Raw genomic sequence first — 24,601 nt, 5'->3', positions numbered from 1 at the left:
TTTACAAGATTAATAGTTAAACCCATTTTATTTACAGCATCAAACGTAAGTCTATTCTGGAGCAGAGCCATAGACCCATAGATAAAGCCTGATGCTACTGCAGCATTCCATTGGTATTTGATTCTCTCTCCTCTCTCTCACACACACATACTCCTTTTGTGTAGCACTGTGTAAAGCACGCAGGAGGCATGCAGGATCAAAAACCCTCCACATTTGAGTCAACTTAGCATCACAAGTAGTACTAGCTTTTTCTCCAAGCCGGAAAAGAGCACGAATTTGTACCAGAATAGGGCTGATGAGGAGCAAAGGCAAGGGGAAGAAGAAGACGGTCGTAAACAAAGAAGAAAATGCGGAAAGCTGGTGCTTCGTTTGCAAAGACGGTGGAGATCTTATCATATGTGATCACGCGTACGTCTTTTCTCAATTTCTTTTTCCTCCTTTGCTTTCATTTCCCATCTGTTTTGCTGCCTAGAAATCCTGCATTCGGTTGGTTTGGAATTCTCCCTGTCGATTGGGGCTACTGCTTCTTTCTGTTTGTTTCTCTGTGTATGTTTTTCCTTTTTTTTTCAATTTGTTTACAATTAGTGATTTAATTTTATTCGTTGCACATACGATAGAAGGTTACATAGTCCAATTGCTTAAATCGAAATTGATTTGTGAGCTCAAGCAGCGATGAAGGGTGGAAGAGTTTTCAATAAATCATTTTGTTTGAACCTGATTTGAATTTAAGAACATTTGACTTCTTGCCATGTATAACCATTTGGATATGATGACTGTTCTGTTTCCAGGGGATGTCGAAAATCTTATCACCCTTCTTGCTTGAAGAAGGATGACTCGGTTGTAGGAAGTGAAGCCAAGTTTATTTGTGGTAAGCAAACAGCCATCTCATTTATCCCTTAAAGCATCGCATTCATCGGGATCGAACGGATTAAACTAAAGCATATATGTATGCCACTCTTCCGGATGACCTCTTACTAGAAATGTCTGGTTAGCTGGCCACTGCTTATTTCCTAGTGTTCTCCTGAAACTGCTCACTTAATCTGGACGGTGACTTTCTGCATATCTAAATGATCTACGACTAGAAGCCGATTTCTGAAATAGCGATACGTTGCATCTATTTGCATGCTGAAACTAATTGTTTTTTATGATATTAAGAAAAGTGATCCTCCATTACTCTACTTATACGTGACGATGCAGTACTGATGGAATACGGTAAACAGATATGTGTTGCTGCATGGAAGCTAAGGTGGCATTCTGCATCATCTTAGCAAGAATATAGAGAACAGAATATGGAAATTGAAGGCTTGATATTTAGGATCTAGCATATAAGAATAGTAATTCAGCTAAAGAAGATCAGCAGAGCTACCTTAAACTTTGCACTGAAATATAGTTACAGAATATATAAAGGAGTTGGTTGTACAAATATGGAGTGATGATTATCCTGTAAATATGCGATACATAAGATATAAATGGTAATATAAGTGATAGGATTGCCAAATCTTTTCTATTGATCTCTATGGAGAATGATAATAAGTATGTCAGATAAGTTTCTAGAATAGGACATGCAATTGAAGAGTCCTTTGTGATTCAAAGCTCCAATTGTTGGGAATTGGTACAAAATTGGATTTAACAGTTCCAAACTCTATATCTCCCAAGTCATACTATGATATCAACACCCTTTACTTCTATATCTGACAAGATCATGCTGCATGGTTGTTATCTGTATCTCATTACATGTAAGTTTGTAACACAGTTTGTATGAACAAGAATTAATCAATCCTTTCAGATTGGCATACTTGCTCAATTTGCTGTAAAAGGTCCAGCAGCCTTCACTGTTATACCTGCACACGTGCTGTTTGTCGTCGCTGCCTTCACCATCTAGAAGTTTTCCGAGTCAAAGGAAAATATGGATTCTGCAAGCACTGTCTGAAACTTTCTCTACTTATTGAAGGCGGCAAGGATTATGACTCTGATGGGGTAAGATTATCATTAAGTTTAAATTAATGCAAATGTAGTAGGATTTAGTGTACAGTATTTCTGGAACCAATTTTTGAATGTCTATCATCATGGACTCTCTAGATTAGGATACACGTGAGAGAAAATTTGATAAATAAGTTTGCATATAGACCCACTTTTTACAGATGAAATATGAATGATATGGGGCCATTCTAGCTTCATGAAAAGATTGTCCTGAATTATGTTAAACTGACATCCATTTTGATGAGAAGCAACCTAGTTGATGCCTCAGAGTTCAGAAAAATACCTAGAAGAAGATTTAACTGGAGTTGATTTGTAATCACTGATATTATCCTGATCTGGGTCAGTATTTCTCTTTGGGCATGTTTCAGATCATGCTTACTTACCTTTTTTTTGGCACTTGTTAAAGCATATAGTAAAAGGATTAAGTTCTACCTTCTATTGTTTCAACTTCCTTCGCAATATTTCTCTTCTGAGTATAGCTCTAGCCTCTAGAAAGCCATCTTATAGTTCACTAAGTCTTTTTATGCATAGAAAGTATTAGCCTGTCTAGGGATTATGGCCCCAATCCATATGGTACAAACTACATGGACATTGTGTAGCCTTGTAGGTCATTAATTTACTTTGTTTTTAACACTTTGTCCATGGTGATAATATCATTTGCAGTTCATGTTGTATACTTTGTGCACTTATATTAATCTGCAACATGAAGATGATTAGAACAATAGATAGCTATTTCTCTCCAACCCAATGAAGTGGAATATGGTGAGAGATATAATTTCATAATTTGTAGTGAATATCACTAAACCTTTTCATGAACCTCAACATTTTACATAATGTGGTTACTTGAGATATTTATCTCTAAACTTTGTAGTTTCATTTTTCTCTGTTACTAGAGAGACCCGATTTATGTGTTTATGCATGCATGTACTAATTATGCCGCATAGTACAATTTATCCTATCATGCGTGCAATTTAAGATATACAGGAATCTTGCCATTGATCAGTCGTCTTGATAGATTAATTTGGAGGCGTTATAGAACTTCTGTTTGGTTTTTCTCTATGTATATCTAAACAGGTAGATTATTGGAAATGATCAGGTGAACTGGCTTGTATTTTGCTTTCATTTAACATTAGTGGAAACCATGAGAATGCTTGTCCACTTGCAGGAAAAGGTGGATTTTGAAGACTTGAATACAGTTGAGGGTTTATTTTGGGAATATTATATACTCATCAAGAAAGAAGAAGGATTAGAGCTTCAGGATCTTTATGCTGCAAAAGATGGGGTGAAGACTATGAATATATCCGAATCTAGCTCAGAAGAAAATTACGAAGAAGATGAGATATCTGATTATGATGGTGCAGAGCATGTTAAAAAAAGCAGGAGAACATCCAGTGAAAAGAGATCTGGGAGAAAGAAGCTTGGTTTCCAGATACCCATGAAATTAAGTAAAAATGATTTTATTGGCTGGGGCTCAAGAGCCCTTATTGACTTTCTCAGTTCAATTGGTAAAAGCACTGAAGAACAATTGTCTCATAGTGATGTGACTTCAATTGTGTATATTTACGTAAAAGAAAATAAACTAATGCATCCGGAGAAGAGAAAGATGATATCATGTGATGCTCTTTTACAGTCTCTTTTCGGGAAGAAAACAATAACTAAGAATAAAGTGCATGAGCTTTTGAGGGACCATTTTGCAGAGTACCATGATGAATCAGAAGAAGACTGGATGGGATATGATTCAGAGGATGATAATGCAGGCATTTCAGATGTATGTAAGAAACAAAGAAAACTCAACACAAAGAGAAAATCTCCCGAAAAAGAGATAGCAGATGATGTGCCACTGGGTTGTTTTGCATCCCTTGTAGGCGAAAATGTAAAACTTGTGTACTTGAGGAGGAGCTTGCTAATTCAATTGCTGAAAGAGCCTAAATCGTTTGCAGAAAAGGTTGTTGGATGTTTCGTTCGTGTTAAGTCTGATCCTTATGATTATTCTACAAGGAATTCTCATCAACTAATGCAAGTTAGAGGTTAGTCTTGAAATATTCATGTCAAGTCAATCCATACCTTTTAGATATGAGTTTTGTTTTACATTATTTGGTTTGTCAATTATATCACTGTTATATTTTTAGTTCAAGGGCAATATTGTAATATAATATAGTACTAATTCATCTATTTTAATAATATAAATGTATTCTAACAACTTTAGGCTATACCATAATGTTAATTTTAAAAGATGGTTTGGTGTATTAGAATATATAGGTTTTTTACATTCAGTGCAATATAAGAATCTTGTTACTAAATTTGTGATAAGGTTATCTACCTTATATATTTGTATTTGAATAAATACTTTAATGTGTTTTGTGTACCAACATGATGCTAGTTATATCTAATGAGCCATTGATTGGAATCAAGTATTTACAAGAGTAGTTTGGTTTTCCATTGAAATAAACCGAATTTCTTTGTTTGTTGTTGAAAAAGTGTAAAAAGTTTTGGTGAAGATCAAAATGAGCCAAATTATTTGTAACTATGAATTTCAATGAAGTAGAAGCAGTTTCTGTTTTTCCCTGGCTCATGGTAGACAGTTAATATTTTATAGGAACTTTGTTGTTAAAGATGGATTCAACTAATCTGTTTATTAGAAAAAGCAATACTGCAAATAACTTGTTTTATTAAGGATTCCTAGCCCTTAGTAGTATGCAATATTTAGATGGCAAGTTAGAGCTACCCAGCTAGGTTCACTATTATAAACATTAAGAATTTAAGACTTATTTCTATAAATATGCTATAAAAAAACCTTAGTATAAGGTGCTGCATTTAAACTGCCGGATAAGGAAAATGAATAACAAAGTACAGCCGTTAGAATCCTGCAAATATGGAGACAACTCATCCAAAATCGTAATACGTTCCTTAGTGATACCATCCTTTATTGCAACAAGCATAGAACTAGCATTTGGAACTTGATATGAATTTTTGGTTTCAGGTGGTTAATGCAAGGCGGATGCTGTTTCTACTCCATTCGTGAACTGATAACAATTGCTATTTTTTCACCTTTCATCTATTTGTCATTTATTGACATGGATAAAATACCTATGTTTCAATTATCATTGTACTTTGTACTGTGCAACTTATTGACTTGATTTCCTTTCAGAAATCCTTGAAAATTATCTTATTTTATTACAAAATTTGCAGGTGTGAAAAGAGATTCAGTTTGTCAAAATAATGTGGAGGCAGAAGCCATCCTTCTAATCTCAGCTATGCCTGGAGAAATTAGCACAAGTCAGCTTTCAGATGATGATTTCTCTGAGGTAATCAAGTTGATGCTTAGTACACTTTCTAATCATAGTTATGAACATGGTGGTCTATAGGTAGTATGCATATTTTCTGCACACAAAAAAAGACACTGTCTGTATGTTTATTGGTATCTAATGTTAATTAAATGCTTCAACAAGAAAATAGTCCAAGATTGGTAACATTCACTACTAATATTTATCTATTCAGGAGGAACTCTGTCTATATGTTTATTGGTACCTACTATTAATAAAAAGTTAGCCAATTGAACCTTTTCTGTCATTAACAGATTGCGACTGCCTTATCAAAATTGATATCAGCAGAAAGTATTTCCAGTGATATACTGGTAAAAATTTGAAAAAACAATATAAGTATTAAGCAAAGTTTGTCAAATAACTGCCATGATGGTGGCCGTTTTAAGAATTCCACCACCACCAAGTAAAATCTGAGTTTACACAAAACCCAATCCATTTTTGGATAATTTAAACTTTATAGGCTTACTGCCTCCTCATCTATAAAAAATCTTAGGAAACTCAGCGAGACTTGAGACAACTATTGACATGCAGTAGCCTCGGGTAATCGCTATTTCTTTTCTTGAATGTGTTTGGGATGAAGTAAAATAGAGAGGGCTTGTTTATTACACTTAGTTCAACCATTAAACCTTTATTAAAATCATTCTTTGTTCATTAAAAATGTTGGTAAACTAAGAAGCAGATCCAGTACATTTCTTACCCATCTATTATTCTTTAGCAAATCAAACAACCTTTATTAAATCATTCCTTTATGCGTTAAAATGGATTCTGTACCCCTCTAGCCAGCTTAGAATACCTGCCATAGGCCGTTATGCCCTCCACCATAACCTTGTGGATATCAGTAAACCACTATAAGGCATCTGCCATCTGCCTTTTATGAACGTAATACCTAGTGAAGTAACTTTCGGAAATTATTGTTCAAAGAAAACATTGCAATCAACCTGTTATTGGAGTATATTTTATTATAATATACTTAATTTAGGAATTTCAAATTATCACTAGTGAAGTTTCAAATGAGTCTTGTCAGTGTTGATTTGGTGCTTACTGCTAAAGACCAGATCTCAATTTACTCTCTTCCAATTCTATTTTGTCACATTCTCCTATAATTCGTAATTAATGCTTCATCCATCTTGTTTATTCGTAATTATAAACATGACCATTTAAGTCTTCCGATGAAACATTTGAAGGGTGCAGATAGAGAGCATATAACCATCTGATCTCTTTCCGGGAATCCTAATTCGCAGTAGATGTTACTTCATGTCTATTAAGTCACATAACTTTGTCTTTTAGCTATTGTACTCAAATTGGTAGCATATTAAGAGGACATTCTCTCTCCAAGACCAAGTATGACACCATACTCAGCGCAGAATATTCTCAAATCTTGCACTTGACTAGAAAATAGAAAAAGTTGTTGATCATCATCCACTTGTTTCAGGAAGAATGTGAAGACTTGAAACGAAAAGTATTAGCAGGTCAGCTTGAAAGGCCTACAGTGGTGAGTACCACTATGACTTCAGTGAGCAAATCTACTGCAGTTGCACTTGCAGTATGTTAAAAGTTCTAATTTCTATATGCAAGACCTTGAAAATTTCAGACTCTAAATTTGAAGGAATTATCTTTTGGCCCCATCAAAATAATGCTTTGGTATAGCATTTTGTTTAATCGTTAGACTAAGATTTATATATATGATGGAGTATATGGTTAGTAAAGTTTGGTTGATGGTTTATCATAGTTTTCATACTTTTGACCATGTTATTTTTCAATCTGCTTGACCTCAATTTGTACTTCATTTAGAAGATTACACTGTTGGATTTACAAAATATTTTTTCCCTCTGTTTTCAGTTATTCTTTAACATGTTGGAAATATATTATTAGTTAAAATTATATTTAAAAAATACTTTGCTCTTATTGTTTTTGCTTGTCCACTGTGTATTTGCTAATCTTTGCGGACTGCATGTTCATGATACGTGCCTGTAGCTGCCTCTGTCCTTCAAAAAAACATTGGTTGTTTTTTGACGTATAACACTCACTTGAAATGATGATATTCTGCCATTGCTACATAGTAGTAATTCATAACTCTTTTACTGCATCCTTAAGGACTCCTGTAATGGAATAGTGGATTTATGATTTCTGAGTCATCTGTACTGGTCAGATTCTTATAGTCCTCTTAATGATAATAGTGGCTATGAACCAGAACAAGAAATATAAGTTTCTTGTACTTCTTTCTATTACACGACAGGTTGTAGTGGCCATTTCGAAACACATGACCTTATTATATTTATGTGCAGGGGGATCTTCAACAGAAAGCCAATATTCTACATGAGGATCTGACGAAGCATGTATGTCTGGTCTCTTCATCTTGTACCTATAAGTTCTACATTTATGATTGATCTTATTGACTTTTTGTCGTAACATTTTAACTCGGTAGCAAATTCTTGAATTTAATTTCTAAATTTAGTGAATGTTATTGACTAGTAGAGTAAAGGATAATCCACTCGAATAATAGAAACTGGAAGAGAATTGTAATTTGTAAGTCAATGAACACCTTCTCAAATAAAACAAACTATCAGAAGAGAGAATCTTTCCTGCCCAAGCGCTACAAAATCCTAGATCAGTTTTATTGTAAGGAGAAGACCTCACACTAGGCCGTACTAAGCCCAAGAAAGGAGCCATAACTAGATAGAAACTGAACAAAAATCAAATAACAGCTCTAGAAGAATCAGTAACGCTCCCAGCAGGGTTACATATGCACCTTCGGCTGATAAACTCCATATGCAACATTAACCCTGGTTGTGCCAATTCAGTCTTACAGACTCTAAATTTGCATTTGTAAAATTCCTATATCACATAGTATCATCTTTAGGGATATTGATGGTGGTTCTGGATGCCTGTGCCATCACAAGCCATGTATTGTGTTCCACAAGTTATTATCAGAAGTTTATTAGTTAATATTTGTTGCATCAGAGTATGTGATTTTGATTGTGCTATTATCTGTACTGCATCAGATATATTTGCTTCCCTGTGCAAGCTGCCTGTTTCATCTTAAACTGAGAATGGTTTCATTTGATTTGTTACTATAATTTTTCGGTGCATTCTTCTAACATTTTCAACAGAAAGAAAATATTGTGCTTTGCCATAGATTCGAAAATGACATCGAATTCTGTCTCATCTTTCATTGTTTGATGATTTTGATTGAATTTAATGCAGTGGATAGTTAAAGAGTTAGCCTTGCTGAAAAATCTCATTGATCGAGCCAATGAGAAAGGGTGGAGACGCGAATATCCTTAATACTATATGGGGACTAGTTTTTAAGATTTCAAACAGAGCATGGTTGTCAATATGAATTCTTAGAATCTTAGTATCTTACATAAAATTTCCACCAGAAAATATTGGCCTTGTTAGGTCCCCAATTAAAAAGAGAATAAATTTTTAAAAAAATTCAGCGTTCAAGGTTTAAAAACTACGTAGTCTGGTGATAACTGATAACTGACTCAAGTTGAGTGCACTGTGTTTTCTTTTTATTCAAAGAAATTATAATATGAATGTACTAACAGATCAATAATGCATAAAATGGGAATTATCTCGAACAGATTTCCAACTAAAAAAACTGCCATTTTTAATTCTGTTTTAAAGAAATGATAAAATTGATATAAAAAAAAAAGTTCAACTTATCACGCTGTGTCAGTTTCTATATATTTATAGGAACTTAGACATGAATATGCGTGCAACCAAATAAGAGTACCATTTGTTTTCTGGTGTCTGCAATGAATCATCTTTACTGCACGCATCATCCTAATGCTTTTCTGCTTTCTTGGATGGAACTAAAAATTGTTAGGCTACTCTAGAACATGTGGCTTTCTGGTTGTTGGCCTTAACTCTATCTCTGCTACACTTCATGAGTACCTTGAGAAAAAAAGTAGACTACAAACTCCATCCGAAGTATCAAAATTGCTGGCAAGTGTTCCTAAAGTAATTCCTGATCGACATGAGCTTCATCCCGATCCCGAAGATATTGTAAATGATATGAGCATTGAGAAAGACTCCCCTAAATCAAACCTCGAATGTTACTCCCCTGTTACTAATCATGGATGGCAGGATTACAAAGAATCAGGTACGTCTAATGGATGAAGCTCCTTGAACTTATTTTCATTTTTAAGTCCTTGGCAACCCCATCACTGTTGCCAAACTAGTGTTATTTCTTTGATTTGTGCAAGAGTCTAATTGATCTGTTTATTGGAGAAAATTGTGTTCTTTATGACTTGCACCATAAGTAGGAGATAAATCCGTGCTTGACAATTCTCATGTCTTATACGTTTAGGTGGAGTTTGGTTTGGTGGATGTGATAACTGATTAATAGGATTGATAAAATTGGAGGATGGTTAAATAATCAACCCAAATTTGAGGAGATAATAATCATTCACTTTGATAATTAGAGTGCGGATAATCCACTATGGGCTGAATAATGCAAACCAAAGATTTGATTAAGATGAATACTTGAATGCATCCATCATAAATCAATCCCAACTGTGATGAATACATCGAACCATGTATCACCAACAACCTTATAGCTCATGGTACTCTGCAAGTAAAGCTTAATCACTATGTGCCTGATGACCAATATAAGGTGTTACCAAGTACTATACCAGCTCATATCATGTTACTGGTGTGCAGCTAAATGTAGAAAATATGAATGCTGTCATATTATTACTTTGAACTTCTTGGTGTCAAACAAATATTGCCAAATAATTATGTTGTTATATCATCTCAAAATAATTATGTTATATAACTAAACTGTAGTCGTTCAGGAGTTGATGGAACTGGTCTAATATGTTTCTGTTTCGGCAACAGAAGAGAAGACTCTCCATTGCGATCCATCCCCTCCAGCAAGAAAGGAATCCATATTCAAAGAGCCTGACTTCGAGCCTGAGGCTGGCAATATGACCAGCAGAAAGGCATCGCAACCCACTGCTGAGCCGAGACAAAATAAGCTGGGGGGAGAAGAATTGAAAATATGCTCCCAGATGACAACCTCTCATGAGCAGGCAACAAGAACCGGCTGCAAGGCTTCAGACATGGCTGTTATTGAGGTACCCGGTGATGTTGATGAGGGTGGCGAACCTACAGTTGTTCAAGAAGATGAGAATACTGATGACTCAGAATGGTGCCTTGAAACCCCAACTGGCGAGCGGAGAAAGTTCCAGTCGTCTGTGTTGAAAACCTGGAGCCAGACCTGCCTGTATGCGTCCAAATTCAAGGTGTGGAGGGAAGGTGAGAATGAAAATACTGCAGTTTGGTTGTTTGATGCCTTTCCAAAGAAATAGCACTTTGGACTAACACTTTGCCTTCCGTCTCTTACAATTAGAATTTGAACAACTCTGTGGGAATAGTATCTATAATCTATTACCGCAAGATGGATTTAGCTCCCTTCTAACTTGTAAGGTTATGGATTGGAAAATTTTGTTTTTCTGCATTTTTGCATCATAAAGGAAAACAATCTGACACGGGGTCCCCAAGGCAGAGTCAAAGTTTAGTTGTTAAGATGTTTTCTAGTATTATGGTTGTAAGCCACATGATCACATGTGTAAATAGAAAATTATTATTAATCCTATTTAAAAAATGTCATTTGGGGTGTAAGATCTTAACTGGAGGTGGAGCCAGACCGGCACAAATGCGTTGCGGTGATGGTTGTCGGTCCGGTCCATGGTTGCGGGAGTCCGAGTCCGCCGTTGGGCGGTTGAATATGTGGCGCACACCCTTTTTTTCAATTTCTTTTTCCCTTTTCATTATTTTGGGGGAAATTTAGGATTTGAGAAATGGGAGATTGTTACTTTTTAGTGTTGGATAATATTGAGTGGATTTCGAAGGATGTAAAATGATTTTTGCAATATTCAGTGATTTATATGTTAATGTATTTTAATCATAAAATTTATTTTGACTGTAATTTTTATAAAATTAATGAAATTGTTATTTCTAGTTTAATCATGTTTTAAATTATAATTTCAGGCCATCCGCAGCGCGGCTCGTTGCCGGCTCGGACTCGTCCTGCAGAGACGAGACGGCGACGTGACGCCGTTGCAAATGCCATCTCGTCCCGTCGGGACGAGCCATCCCGTCCCGCGTTGCGTGCGGAAGGGTCCCGCGACGAGCTGTCTCGCCACGCGCCAGCGATACATGGCGCTCGCCGGGCCGCGAGTGGGCGTCGTAATTATGATGTCATAATTTATTTTTTTTTAAAAAAAATTGATTTTTCAGAAAAATAAATAAATAAATAAATAAAACGGTAATATGACCGTTCAACGGTCGATTTTTTATTTATTTTTTATTCTATAAATACTCTTCATTCTCCATCTTACACACAAACACACATCTATTCTTCTCCTCATCTATCTTTCTTTCCTCTCTAATCACTTCTATAAATCATTCCTTTATTTTTTTCTTCTCCCACATTTAATCCATTCATGGATCCATTTGAGCAAATGCGTCGAATAATGAAAGAATCGCTAGAAGAAGATCGAATCGACGTAGGGAGGAGGAAGCTGCCGCGCCTCCTCAAAGGCGACCCCGGACTTACATCCATCGTAACCGGGAGGAAGCCGCCGCAAGGTTGGAACGTGATTACTTCAGTCGGAACCCGGTATGGGGAGATATCTACTTCTGTCGCCGTTTCCGTATGTCACGCGCGCTATTTTTGCATATCGCGAATACATTGGCGGCCCAGGAAGAGTACTTCAGAGAAGGGTTCGACGCTGTTGGTCGTCCTAGCCACACGACGCTCTAGAAATGTACTGCAGCGATCCGTCAGCTTGCTACTGGACAAACGGCGGATTCGTTCGACGAATACCTGCACGTCGGAGAATCCAATGGGAGACTTTGTTTGATGAACTTCTGCAAAGGCGTCCGGGCAACCTTCACCGATGAATTTCTGAAGAAGCCAACCACCGCAGATTGTCAGTTTCTGCTCCAACTTCACGAACAAGTGCACGGATTCCCCGGGATGCTGGGGAGCGTCGATTGCATGCATTGGCAATGGAAGAATTGCCCTGTGGCGTGGAGGGGGTCATACACGAGCGACCACAAAGGCACCCACCCCACCGTTATACTCGAGGCCGTCGCCGACTACCGGCTATGGATTTGGCATGCGTATTTTGGGGTCCCCGGCTCGAACAACGACGTCAATGTGCTCAACAATTCCGACCTCTTCAGCGAAGTTCTGAATGGTAAAGTGTCGGCCATCAATTTTATCGCTAACAATCGCCAGTATAAAATGGGGTACTATCTTGCCGACGGCATCTATCCGAAGTGGCCAACCTTCGTGAAGACGTTCAACAGGCTTGCGAACGAAAAACAGGCTCTTTTTGCGCAGAAGCAAGAGGCTGCTCGCAAGGATGTGGAGAGAGCGTTCGGGGTTCTCCAAGCTCGATTTAACATTATCAAAGCCTCGGCTCGTACGTGGTATATGGATAATATGGTCGACATCATGTATACCTGCATAATCTTGCACAACATGATTGTCGCCGACGAAGGACCTGAGGCGGGAAATTGGTTCGACCCTGAAATCCCGGGAAGCTCAACCGCAAGTAGTCCGCCTCGAAGGGGAGTGCATCCGTCTTTGCAAGAGCGGTTGTCTATTCGTGCAAGGACACGTGATTCTACCGGCCACGCCGAAGTCCAGGAGGATCTAATGGAGCACATTTGGGCAAAATTTGGCAACCGTTAGATGATCGTCACTAGTGAACTCCTTCTTCTGCTTCTTTGCCTCCATTTTTTTGTGATTTGAATTTAAGTGTGCAATATGTAATTTCTAGTTTTTTAAATTATGTCTTTTTTATTTTTTTAGGTTTTTGAATTATAATTTTATTTTATTTGATGAAGTGTGTTTTTATTAATTGAATTTGTTGGAAATAAAAATAAAAAATGAAATTAAATGAATAGTTAAAGGATGAGATGGTTAAGAGATAGAGGAATGCAGATAATGTCTCGTAGTTAAGAGATGAGCTGAAAAATACAGTGGGGCCCATAAATAGTTAAGGGATGAGATGATAAAGAGATGAATAAGAGATAAACATACAGATGGCCTCATAAGAGTACAAAATTAAGGTTTAAGTATGGTAATTTGAATGCACTATCAAAATAACATCATGTATGAAAATAAGATGCATCCAAACACTGTCAAAGACACCAACCAAAAATATTTGGTTCCTATAGGGTCAACCCATTAATACAAATCCAATAAAGTTCGACAGAAATACACTTTGGAGCGTGTTTGTGTCGGATTTTTATATTGTCAAACTTTTACATTGTGTTGAAATTGATGATCTTAATTTAAATGCTTTGATGAAGTGGTGCCACATTAAATTACAGTAATATTTAAAATTGTAATAGCTTTGAAACTCTATACACAAAAACTTATGTATACCATTACAGAATCGTATTTCTTTTTTTTTCGTTCTATTACAAGCGAATAATTTTTTATTAAGTAGTTAAAAATAACACATTTACTCTTTTTAACTTTTTTCACTTCTCTATTTTACTCTCCCCGTCTACAAAAAATAGAGTATATTTGTCATTTTTGATTATTCACAAAAAAAAAAAAAACACATCTTAAAAATGAAAGTTTTCAACAACTTCATTCTTACTTTTTTTTTTCCTTTCTCTCTTATTAATTATATAGACCCCACATTCTACTAACACTATTTCTCTCCACTTTTTTCTCTTCTCTCTTACTCCATCCGTCCCAGATAATTCGACTCAATATTCCATTCCGGACCGTCCCACATAATTTGTCCCACTTCACTTTTACCATTTGTGGTAGTGGACCTCATATTCCACTAACTCATTCCTACTCACATTTTATTATAAAACTAATACTTTAAAAGTAGGACCCACATCCCACCAACTTTTTCAATTCACCTTCCACTAGATTTCTTAAAATCCGTGTCGGGTCAAAGTGTCCCAAATTGTCTAGGACGGATAGAGTATTTTTTTCCCCTTCTCTTTTACTAATAATGTGTACCCCACATTCCGCTAACACTACTTCTCTCTTACTTTTTTCTCTTCTCTCTTATTTTACTAATTCCACATTAAAACCCGTGTCATTCACAATATATCCTATTTTTTGTGGATGGAGAAAGTATTTCCTATTATATCTTACTATATTATCTTTCTACTTATCTCATTAAACCAATGTTTTAAAAATCAGACCGGCAAGCGAACCGGCGTCGTTACTGGTTCACTGGTTTAACCGGTTCATTGGTCGAACCACTGGTCGAACCTTTTTACAATTATAAATACATATATTAAATGTATAAATACAAAATATATAAAATTTAGTAAGTAATAAATTGTAATTAGCAATACTCAAATAATAAAAACATAATATTAAATTTTTTATATAATAGATTATTAAAATAAGTGAATGATAAAATTTAAATAATCTTCTTGTTAATACATATAATTAAATACATATTATATATAAAAATAGATAAAGTTTGTATTAATTTTAAAAGTATTATATGATGAAATAATACTATAGCAATTATATAAAATTAAACACGGATTTGTAGTTAATTTGGTTAAAAATATATATTAATATTATTAGTTATTACATATAAATAAATACGAATTATTAGTAAGTTTGATAATATTAAGTAAATAATAAATTTTAACAATCTTAGGTATAATTAATTATATAATTATAGTTAAAACCGATCAAAATTTAGTGACTAACAAAATATAGTTAAAATTTAGTCAGTGATAATTAAAATTGGACAAAAATTACATATTTAATGTATAAGAATAACTAATGTTCATCATATTTCATTCATATGCATGTGGTGGAGTGGTAGAGATGCCTCTATTTATACAAGAGGTCCTAGGTTCGACCCCCTCTAATCTCAGATTTTAAAAAAAATTTAAACAAGCCATTTTACTCATACAAAACCGGTTTCTGATTCCCGGCCCAACCGGCCGATCCGGTCCGATTTTTAAAACACTGCATTAATACCTTTGTGTTTTAGTAAAATTGAAAACTTTTGAAACAACGTACTTCTATGTTTTAATGCACAATTAATAAAATAAAAAAGAGATAAAAAGAAAAAATTTGAAGAATGATTTAAGATGGAAAATTTTTAATATTAAACGAACTAAAAATAAAAATAGTTGCAAATTTAATTTTGTGCGAAAAAGAATGTTTTGGCTTGGGGCTTATCTGCAATTCAACAATTTCCGAAACAAAATTACGAGATAGATTTTGAATCACAATTTATACACACGGGAGGCCATGAGCACACCTCTACCGCCGCCCGCCATGAACATCGTTGCAGGCGCCGCTTCCACTAATCTCAAGACTGTGCTAATTACAGGGGTCAGCCGCGGCCTCGGTAAAGCCCTAGCACTTGAATTGGCCAGTCGCGGCCACACCGTAATCGGCTGCTCCCGCTCGCCGGAAAAACTCTCAGCTCTCCAAACCGAGCTCACCTCCGCCTCCGACGGCCGGAGCAACGCTGACAAGCATATATTCATGAATGTTGACGTGGTAATTCCTCGACTAATATGCTTCTCATTTCTCTAATTTTCTTATCTGCTGTGACTGTGATTGTTTACTTTTCTTTTCTTTTCTTCTTTTTTTTCTGTAATTGCTGTTAATTAGAGGTCTAATCGTAGTGTTGAGGAGTTGGCGCGTGCTGTGGTGGAGAAGAAGGCTATTCCTGATATCATTGGTATGACCGTATGATGAGGCATTAACGATTTTATTTTTGCCCTCCATAATTTTGTTTGTTTTTGTTGTTTCAGATAGTTATTTTGTGGATGAGTTTCTTTTTATCTCATTTTTTATTTATTTGATGATATCTGTCATTTTATGTAACGTAGACTGAATACTGTCATGGCATTTTGCAAAATGGTATTGAAATGTGATGTTCTTCTGCTATTTGTAAAGCACAACTAGTTCATCGAATGTATTTTACATCTGCAAGTTGTAAGCATACGGCATACCTTGGCTATAACACTTCAGTTCAGAGTTCAGTTAGGATGTATGGGAGAGGGTTTAAATGTAATGTTGAACTGCGATAGATCAGTTGAGTGGCTGGGGCATGCCTTTTAAGCCTTTAAGATGCAGTATATCAGACATGAATCACAATTTATTATCCTGCAGCACGTTTTAGTATAATCTTTATTAGACCATATTAGAATACAATCTACAGGTTTTATTTGAAAAGGCTTCCAGGAAAAACATTATTGCCTTAATTGATCAGGCCGTGCTCTGGTAAAATGGTTCTAGTACTGGTCAAAGGTGAACAACAAGTAGATGCATCAAGATCTTAACTTCCATGTTTATGCTTTTGAGTTTCCTAAGCTATTTCTTTTTGTCTATATGAGGTTTAGTGTGACTGGAGTGTCCAGAGAATAACAAATGTGGTTTCCAATTAACAAATTTCTCTAGGTATATGAGGTCTATATTGCGCCATGTGAGAAGTAAACTGACATAACATTACTTTAGTTCTTCACAGTTGCTGGTCTTGTACTCAATATAATATGAACAGTTTTTTGTTTAGTTCCAGTATTCTTAAATTAAGTGGATTCATGCATGGCTTTTTTCAAGTGAACAATGCTGGGACAATAAATGGGAACAATAAATTATGGGAGGTTCCTGAAGATGAATTTGACACTGTCATTGATACGAACATCAAGGGTACCGCAAATGTACTACGCAACTTCATTCCAGTTATGATTGAGAACAAGCACGGGATAATTGTCAACATATCGTCTGGATGGGGAAGATCTGCTGCTGCACAGGTAATATACGTTACTGCATGTATATTTCCACCATAATCTTACTCCCTCCGACCCACGTTACTTGAGGCATTTCTTTACGGCACGGGATTTAAGAAAGTTGTGTCTGATGAGTTGAATAAAAGTAGAGGAGAGAAGAAGAGAGGGAAAAGTAAAAAAAGAATAAAGTAGGGTGAGATTAGATGTTTTGTTTTTGGCCAAAAAAAAGAAATAACTCAAGTAACTTGGGACAACCCAAAATGGAATACGACTCAAGTAACTTGGGACGGAGGGAGTATATTTCTAGGCTGTATGCATGTGTACCTAGCACCGACTAGTTTTTTATTGAGTATGTGAAAATAGGCACTAATTTAGTTTTTAACTTGCAGTGGCTAACTACATAACTAATTAAATGATGCTTCTTACTTTGTTAAGATTTAATGTGTTGCTGAATAGGAGTATTATTTTATAACCTATTCCATGCCAATGAACTTCATCTGAAAAATCATTTCATCGGGTTAAAAGATATGTATGGTGAGCATTTATTAGTTTCAATTATTAAGATGACCAAGATCTGAGCTCTGAATTTCAATCCCTGAGTGCTTAGATCAGGAGATTGTAAGGCCCTCTGTTTTGGATCATGTTTTTTAAGGGGTGATACTTTATGAAAATACTAGGTGGCTCCTTATTGTGCTTCAAAGTGGGCAGTGGAGGGATTGACAAGGTCAGTTGCGAAGGAGCTGCCTCCTGGCATCGCTGTTGTTGCGCTCAATCCTGGTGTGATCAACACCGATATGCTTCAATCATGTTTTGGCACTTCGGCTTCTCTATACCCAACGCCTGAATCATGGTACACACACTCTCTGTCTCTCTCAGTGCATCTATTGTAGTCTTCTTTCGTGAATTTATTAGTGCTATATTTCTATTGCTATCAACCTGAAGTGCTATCTTTCTTTTTCTATCTATTGGCTCCTTAACTGTAGTGAAGAGTCAAAAACTTGCCTGTATTGCCAGAAGTTCACAGAAAAATTAAGTAATTATAGATGAAATACACAGTCGTCAAATTGATCGGCTCTCGAGATCCATTGGGGCTACTTATCTTTGTTTCCGAGATCTGACCTGAATTTTGGTTTTCTTAAAAGTCCATTTGCTTCGGCAGGGTTCAAGTAGGGTTGCAAGTTGTAGTGAATATTGATCTGTTGAGCTAAAGTTGTTTGGTTTTTATATTTTGCAGGGCACCTAGGGCAGCTACTCTGATTCTGCACCTTACAGTGGCTGACAATGGTGCACCTCTCACCGTGTGATACGATACGACGACATGGATGTTTGGTGCATGAAGTCTGAAGAGTAAATCCATTCTGTTTTGTAGACTAGTAAGGTAATAGATCATTCATGTAAGCTAGGCCCTGAAAAAAATCAGTTCAGTTTGGCTCTAAAATGTCAATTTGAAACCGTATATACTAATCATTCAATAGTTTTTTTATTATGACGCTCCTCCGCTTGGGCAATCAATTGTTCCAATGCATCATTGGGAGCCATACTGAATTTCACAATTGAGAATGAAAAAAATTAAGAGAGAAAATTGAGTGAGAGAGGGTTTTTTTTTTTGAGAAACAAAATTGTGGTGAATGAGATATTAATAAATGAATTGGAGGATATAAAATGAAAAAATAAAAAGGAATGTTTATATAATGGTTTTATTTGAGAAAGTGAGACAATTTTATAATTATATGGAGTACTAATTTCTGATTTTTTTAAAAAATATCAAACAGCTATAAAAACGAAGCCCACTTGTAGGAGTCCGCCAAGATGAGACACTTGCAACGCGTCTCGGCGGTATGAGATGCAACACGATTCCGAGCTCGTGTTGTGGTCTTGTGGATGCTCTAAACTTGTTCTTTAAAAATATTCCTAACAAATAAAAACATATTCACACAATAGACAGGAACTGGAGTCTCACATGAAAGTTCCTGTTCCTGTTGCTCCGTTTCATCATCGGCAAACACTATGAAAGCAGCTAAGACAATCATCCGCCATAATTTGTTAACTGGACGTGTATCAAAAACTATATATATACATATACATATATACGTACGACTCTTATCCTAACTTGGGAGTCGATTATTGGTATGGCCTGGTTTATACAACATTTACATTCATCACAAATACACATTACCCAAAATATGAAGCAATCAAATAAATAAGTCTCTCAGAAAATGGCATGTTTTTCACAACCGAACCTTAAAGGCTGTCTATTTGTGGTGAAGAAGCTCAGGGTAGAGCCCCAATACATGCTCCGGCATAAAATCGTGCCTTGTCAAGATTCCGACCACCGGATGTCTCTGCAAAATACCAAATAGTGATGTCACACAATCCAAAAAATCTGAACGATACAGTGGAAAAAGCAGAAGATAGTAGGTATTATTACCCCGGGCGTTTTGGGGATAACGCACAAGTGTCGGAGGGCGAGTTGTCGAAAGAGGATGGCGGCTTTGGCAAGAGACATGGTCTCTACAACCATGTAGGGGGATGAGTTGGTAATCGGATGGAGATCAACATACATCTCCATTTCCTCCGGGGTCAAGTCGATGTCGCTCACTTTAAGCCCCTTCCCCAACCCAGGCTTAGCAAAGTCGAAGGCGTCATACGTCCTCAAAACTTTCCCTCCACACACCGCCCTGTTCTTGGTGAACTTCTTCCGGTTGAGCAGCACCAGTAGATGAGACCTCAGCACAAGGCCGCACAGCTCCGGTGCATCTGTGAATGGAGGCTCGTCGATCACTGGAAACCCGTTGTGTCCGGTCGTCTCCAGAGCATGCATTATATTCCCTACCTTCTCAACACCAGAGAAGGTGATCAATGGGCCGGAGCAAACGTCCCCAGCGGCCAGGTGCTTCATGTATGGCTCTGCATGGGCTTCCAAGTAGGGCAACCCCTTCATCTGCACAATTTGGTCGTAGACCCCGTGGTTGAAACTGTCCGCCACTGTTTTCGATATGAGGAGGACGAGCATTATCAAGGGGAGCATCAGTAGGTTGTTGGTAAGCTCCAGGAGTATGACACAAAGAGACACTGTCATCCTCATGGTGCCACCGAGGAAAGAAGCAGCTCCCAGAACGGAGAAGAGGCCGAGGTCAAGGGTAGACAAAGAACCCAAGAGTCTTCCAACAAGGCGCCCGTACGTGGCTCCAGCAAGTATGACAGGAATGAAAAGCCCAGATGGGATAGCAATGCCATAAGTAGTAATTCCTAGGAAATATGTTCCAGCAAAGAAAATGATCAGTGAGGAGATTTCAAACTCGTTTCTGTTTGTCGAACTCAACAGGTTACGGATGGCATCATCGCTGGTGTTGAGAAAAAGGGACGCCAGATCATTGTAGTGTCCAGGCTGACATTGGAAGCTCTTGTAGTTTCCAGAGCGACCAATTGTCGGGCACTCTTTCTCAGAGCCACTAGGACATGGAATGCACTTTGCCAACCATGGCAGGCCGAAGGCCAAACAGGATGTTAGAAGGGTAATAACTGCGACAAGTAGGACTCTGAAAGAAGGGCCTCTCCTGCAAGGAAGCGAATAACAATATTTGTTAGTAAGCTTTAGAATTGTGACTTATAATGGATCAATTAATCCTCGACAGCAAGGACAGAAGCAGTTCTATGTAAAGGTGGAAGAAAGAGAGGGGTCAATCAGCTAAATAGTAAGTAGTGCATAAAAATCAGTTAGCCGGAAGAAAAACAAGAGGTTATACAACTGTTGTTCAACAAGTATGACAAGAACGTTTATGATGATACGAAAGTGATCTTTGAGCATGATTTTAAAATGTGATCAACAATAGTTTGCAAGGCATACAAAAATAGTGGAAGGGGAGAAGGCTGAAACATACTCGTTAACCAAGGTATATGTTCTCAAGACTTTGTCCACAAAAAAATTGTATAGGCTTCCCAAAAGACCTCCAAGAACTCCAATTAGTACAACTGCAAGCAGATCTGCATTGGTATAATTAGGAATTGCAGAATGCATTTCAAACATAATGAGTCCTCCTTGTCCGAAGAGTCCACAATTGCCACCGCGGCAAAAGTTTATGAGACTTCTTAATACAACAGCTACAATAGCAGTTGTGAAGAAGGTCCTCCAAAGTAGAGCACTCCGCCACCTGGAAAACAACAAATACAGCTTACCCATATTATAGTGACAGAAGGTCTTCACGAATGTTCCATATTATATGGCAAGTCAAGTTGTTTTTCAAATATTTTTGGGAATTAAGAGATGCAAACAGAAAACATATGGAGATGAGAGATACTGTTACTATCCTAAAATACAAGCACAAGCTATTTCCCAAAGGAAAAGTACCAAATCATTTACTCTATTTTCATACTGAGCATGCATGCAACCCATCTAATTGCCTAAACATGATGAAATGCTTCATATGTACGCTAAATCAAGAATAGTCATTCACATTAGGTAAGGAACAAAGTAAGATTTGATATTTTCAAAGAAATTCATTATAACCTTCTCATAAGCTTCAAATATCACCAAAAATAGCATTAATCATCAGTGCACTTTAACTTAGCAAGTTTATATATGAAATTCAGCTGTTATATCTCTGAAAGCGGAAGAGGGAAAGATACCAAGAGGCAGCTTCTTCAAGGGCAAAAAGCACACCACCAACTGGGGCACGAAAAGCTGCAGCCACACCAGCAGCAGCCCCACAAGTAATCAAATCCCTTCGGTCTCTATCATTTTTGAAGTATCTGAGCCACTTCCAAGTTAAACGGTATTTTCGAGAACCTCCTTGCCCAAGTAAATTTGCTATGCAGGCACCGGTATGTACCATTGGTCCTTCCTTACCAACAACCAATCCAGCAGAAACTCCCAGGATGGAACCAAAAATCTAGAAAATTGGAATGTGAATTAACACATCAAGAAGAATAAATCAAATTCAGAAAAAAAGGAAGAAGAGGCGTAATTCAGTTCCTTGAGATTATAAATTTGTAAGGTAACAATGAAGGTAAAACCATTATCTCGATTAAGTCAGACAACAAGGAACCATACAATTTGTACTGACTTAAAAAACATTAGGTAAACACTAAAGGCTATTGTAAAGTGAGCCATCTAGTCAATTACAAACATAGATGAGCATGAGTAATTAAACTCACAGCTTTGAGCTTGCTATATTTTTAGTGAATTGTGAAAAGGATCTTAAGCATAATTCCGACGCCTGTGCTTAGGACCAGATCTATTGGCATTAGGAAAGTGCAATTTATATGCATCATTTATCAGAGTACACGTTATATAAATAAGATTGATCGACTATTCCAAGCTTTGATCACCAATAAATCTACTCTCGCTCAAAAACCTACGCACAGATTTCTCATTTCCTTTGGTTTATCATTTCATCACTGCAACAGGGAAAATCTGACAATTTACTAATTGGGAAAATCAAAGCAAGTCGAATTCAAACCTTCACAAATAGGGTACTTGGAGCGAGGATGGAATGAGCGTCAATGCCGTTAAGATAGGCTTTCACTTCTGGTATGCCAGAACCAGCTGCAGCAGGGGCAATATACGCGCATAGTGCCCCAGCACAAATAGCCAGAATCACATTAGTACCAGCAAATGCAGCAAATGCTGGGAGATACCTGCAGTGGAATAAGTTAATTCAGGCTTATTATCAAATATTGATTGTGAATAAAGTATTCGCCAAACAGATTCAAAAGAGTTCATTTTCACACTCCAGATATCACACAAACATGATTTATATGATATAATCAATATTTTGGGGGAACAATATGGAGGATTAGACATCAATCTCATAATAGGTCTTTGCTAACAGTTTCCTTACCATGTACAGGCCAAGTAGATGAGGCCTAGGCTTCATCAGAAGTTTGTAAGTAATTTGTTAGTTGACACCAGAAAATAAGGTGAATACCAGCAGAGTATAAGATTAAGATGGACATATTAGTAATAAATTGGACCACCGGGATCGACTTTTGGCAATATGTGGCAGATGGCAATGCAGCTCATGTACACCCACCAATTTTGGTAGGAAGCAGATGCTCTATGTTACTACTCACAATATTAAAACAAATATGAATGGAATTAAAAGTTTGCTGGTCAGAATTGGTCTTACTTATCATTAAACATCAAATCGCTAGTGATCACAAGCTTGTAACCAGCAATATTCTCAACCGCCATGTTATTTAAGAAACCAACAAGTCCTGTGCACAATCCTATGAGAAGAGCCAGTGTCCATTTGAGAAAAATATACTGAAAAATCTGAACTCGTTTCCTAGATCTCCAATCCTGCTTAAAGAGATCATTCTCAATCATCCTGCAAAAAAGAGATTGCAAATAAGTGAACACAGATACTAGTTGATCATTCACTGTGCTTTCAGATCCACTAATTCAAGTAAAAAAAACTATGAGCACAACACTAAAATTTGTAGGTTAATAGTCCTAATTCATGGAAGTAGCCTAATTCATGAAGCAGATTTGAACTACTAGGAAAAACAGAGTGGCATACATAGTTAACCAACTCTAAAGCCATACTCGAGCTCAAATGCATTGAAGATCGAAAAAGAAGCAACAGTCAATCCAAGTCACAGAAAATTCTCGATTGACGAAAAGCTAAATCAATCACCAGGAACAAGGCAAAATTTAACACAACGATACTGATACATGAAAAAAAGTTGGAAAAGGAAATATTCATACTCGTAATCGAGGCTTTCGATGGGATACACCTTGGCGCCAACAATAGCAATCTGAGAGGTGGTATTGATTCTACTCTTGAGATTCAACAACGGCTCCCTCGCCTCCGAAAACGACGAAGCATCGCTGCCTCTTCCGTCGTTCTCTATGTCACCTCCTCCATCAACGTAATCACCTTCAGGCTGACGATGATCCATCAATTAGACCGATAAATAACTGAATTAAGTTTAAAAAATCGCCGATTCCTCGAAGAAGTCTCTCAAAAATCACGATGATCTCGTAGATTCTAGATTAGCAGTGATGATATAGACACACGGGAAGTACGTGTTATATTTCTGTAAAGTAAGACGAAAGGGAGAGAGAGAGAGAGGGATGCGTGATCGTGAGCGTGATAGTGATAGTGGTGGTAATGGTAGAATGAGAAATGCAATGGCAAGAGCTTGAAGCTGCTATAATGGCGTCTGATTCTCTCCACTTGAAAAATAGTTGGAATTCAATGCGTTGTCTCAAATAGATAAGCAATAATTCATTTGAATTGTTTGGACTTTTCGTAACTATATGTTATGGGGAAATATCATATGAAACTTGCACATAACAACTTTCCCTTATTGTACATAAGATTTAGTTCAATTCTTAATCAGAGATATCGACAAGATTTAATGTATCCATGAATAAAACACATGTAAATAACACTGTATGAATTATGAAATTTTCAATTTTACTTAATTGTTTTTGAATAATTCTTAAACACATTCTTTTGTTAAAATAAAAAAAAAAACACTTATTTGTTATATTTTTTATGTGGATGAGACAAATTGCAAAAAAA

The 24,601-nt window shown here is 36.8% G+C and overlaps 3 protein-coding genes across 4 annotated transcripts; 2 read left to right on the top strand and 1 right to left on the bottom strand.

Annotated features, from left to right (window-relative positions):
- Positions 1-120: 120 nt before the first annotated feature.
- LOC125192247 (uncharacterized protein At5g08430-like) lies at positions 121-11,229 on the top strand. 2 transcript variants are annotated; one of them, XM_089069827.1, is made up of 10 exons: positions 121-408; positions 789-868; positions 1,787-1,977; positions 3,146-4,007; positions 5,170-5,285; positions 6,736-6,795; positions 7,589-7,639; positions 8,508-8,579; positions 9,192-9,411; positions 10,149-11,229. In XM_089069827.1, the coding sequence occupies exons 1-10, from the start codon at positions 296-298 to the stop codon at positions 10,619-10,621; spliced, it is 2,238 nt and encodes a 745-aa protein (XP_088925953.1). In that variant the 5' UTR covers positions 121-295; the 3' UTR covers positions 10,622-11,229. The 2 variants fall into 2 exon arrangements, with proteins under 2 accessions (XP_088925953.1, XP_088925954.1); XM_089069828.1 differs by having other exon boundaries at positions 10,106-10,364.
- A 4,285-nt stretch (positions 11,230-15,514) lies between these two features.
- Positions 15,515-18,555, top strand: LOC125194286 (NADPH-dependent pterin aldehyde reductase). The gene is made up of 5 exons (XM_048092426.2): positions 15,515-15,834; positions 15,949-16,018; positions 16,900-17,093; positions 17,747-17,919; positions 18,304-18,555. The coding sequence occupies exons 1-5, from the start codon at positions 15,580-15,582 to the stop codon at positions 18,371-18,373; spliced, it is 762 nt and encodes a 253-aa protein (XP_047948383.1). The 5' UTR covers positions 15,515-15,579; the 3' UTR covers positions 18,374-18,555.
- Positions 18,556-19,123: 568 nt separating this feature from the next.
- On the bottom strand, positions 19,124-24,294 carry CLC-C (chloride channel C). The gene is made up of 7 exons (XM_048092421.2): positions 23,779-24,294; positions 23,198-23,398; positions 22,529-22,706; positions 21,696-21,958; positions 20,951-21,220; positions 19,498-20,626; positions 19,124-19,411 (listed from the first exon to the last, which is right to left on the bottom strand). The coding sequence occupies exons 1-7, from the start codon at positions 23,970-23,972 to the stop codon at positions 19,322-19,324; spliced, it is 2,325 nt and encodes a 774-aa protein (XP_047948378.1). The 5' UTR covers positions 23,973-24,294; the 3' UTR covers positions 19,124-19,321.
- Positions 24,295-24,601: the final 307 nt, after the last annotated feature.

The sequence above is a fragment of the Salvia hispanica genome, chromosome 4 (assembly GCF_029641045.1).
Source record: "Salvia hispanica isolate PSC_SH4W2 chromosome 4, Shi_PSC_v1, whole genome shotgun sequence".
Taxonomy (NCBI): domain Eukaryota; kingdom Viridiplantae; phylum Streptophyta; class Magnoliopsida; order Lamiales; family Lamiaceae; genus Salvia; species Salvia hispanica.
Note: the sequence above shows the minus strand (reverse complement) of the source record. Positions and strands in the feature narration are given on the sequence as shown.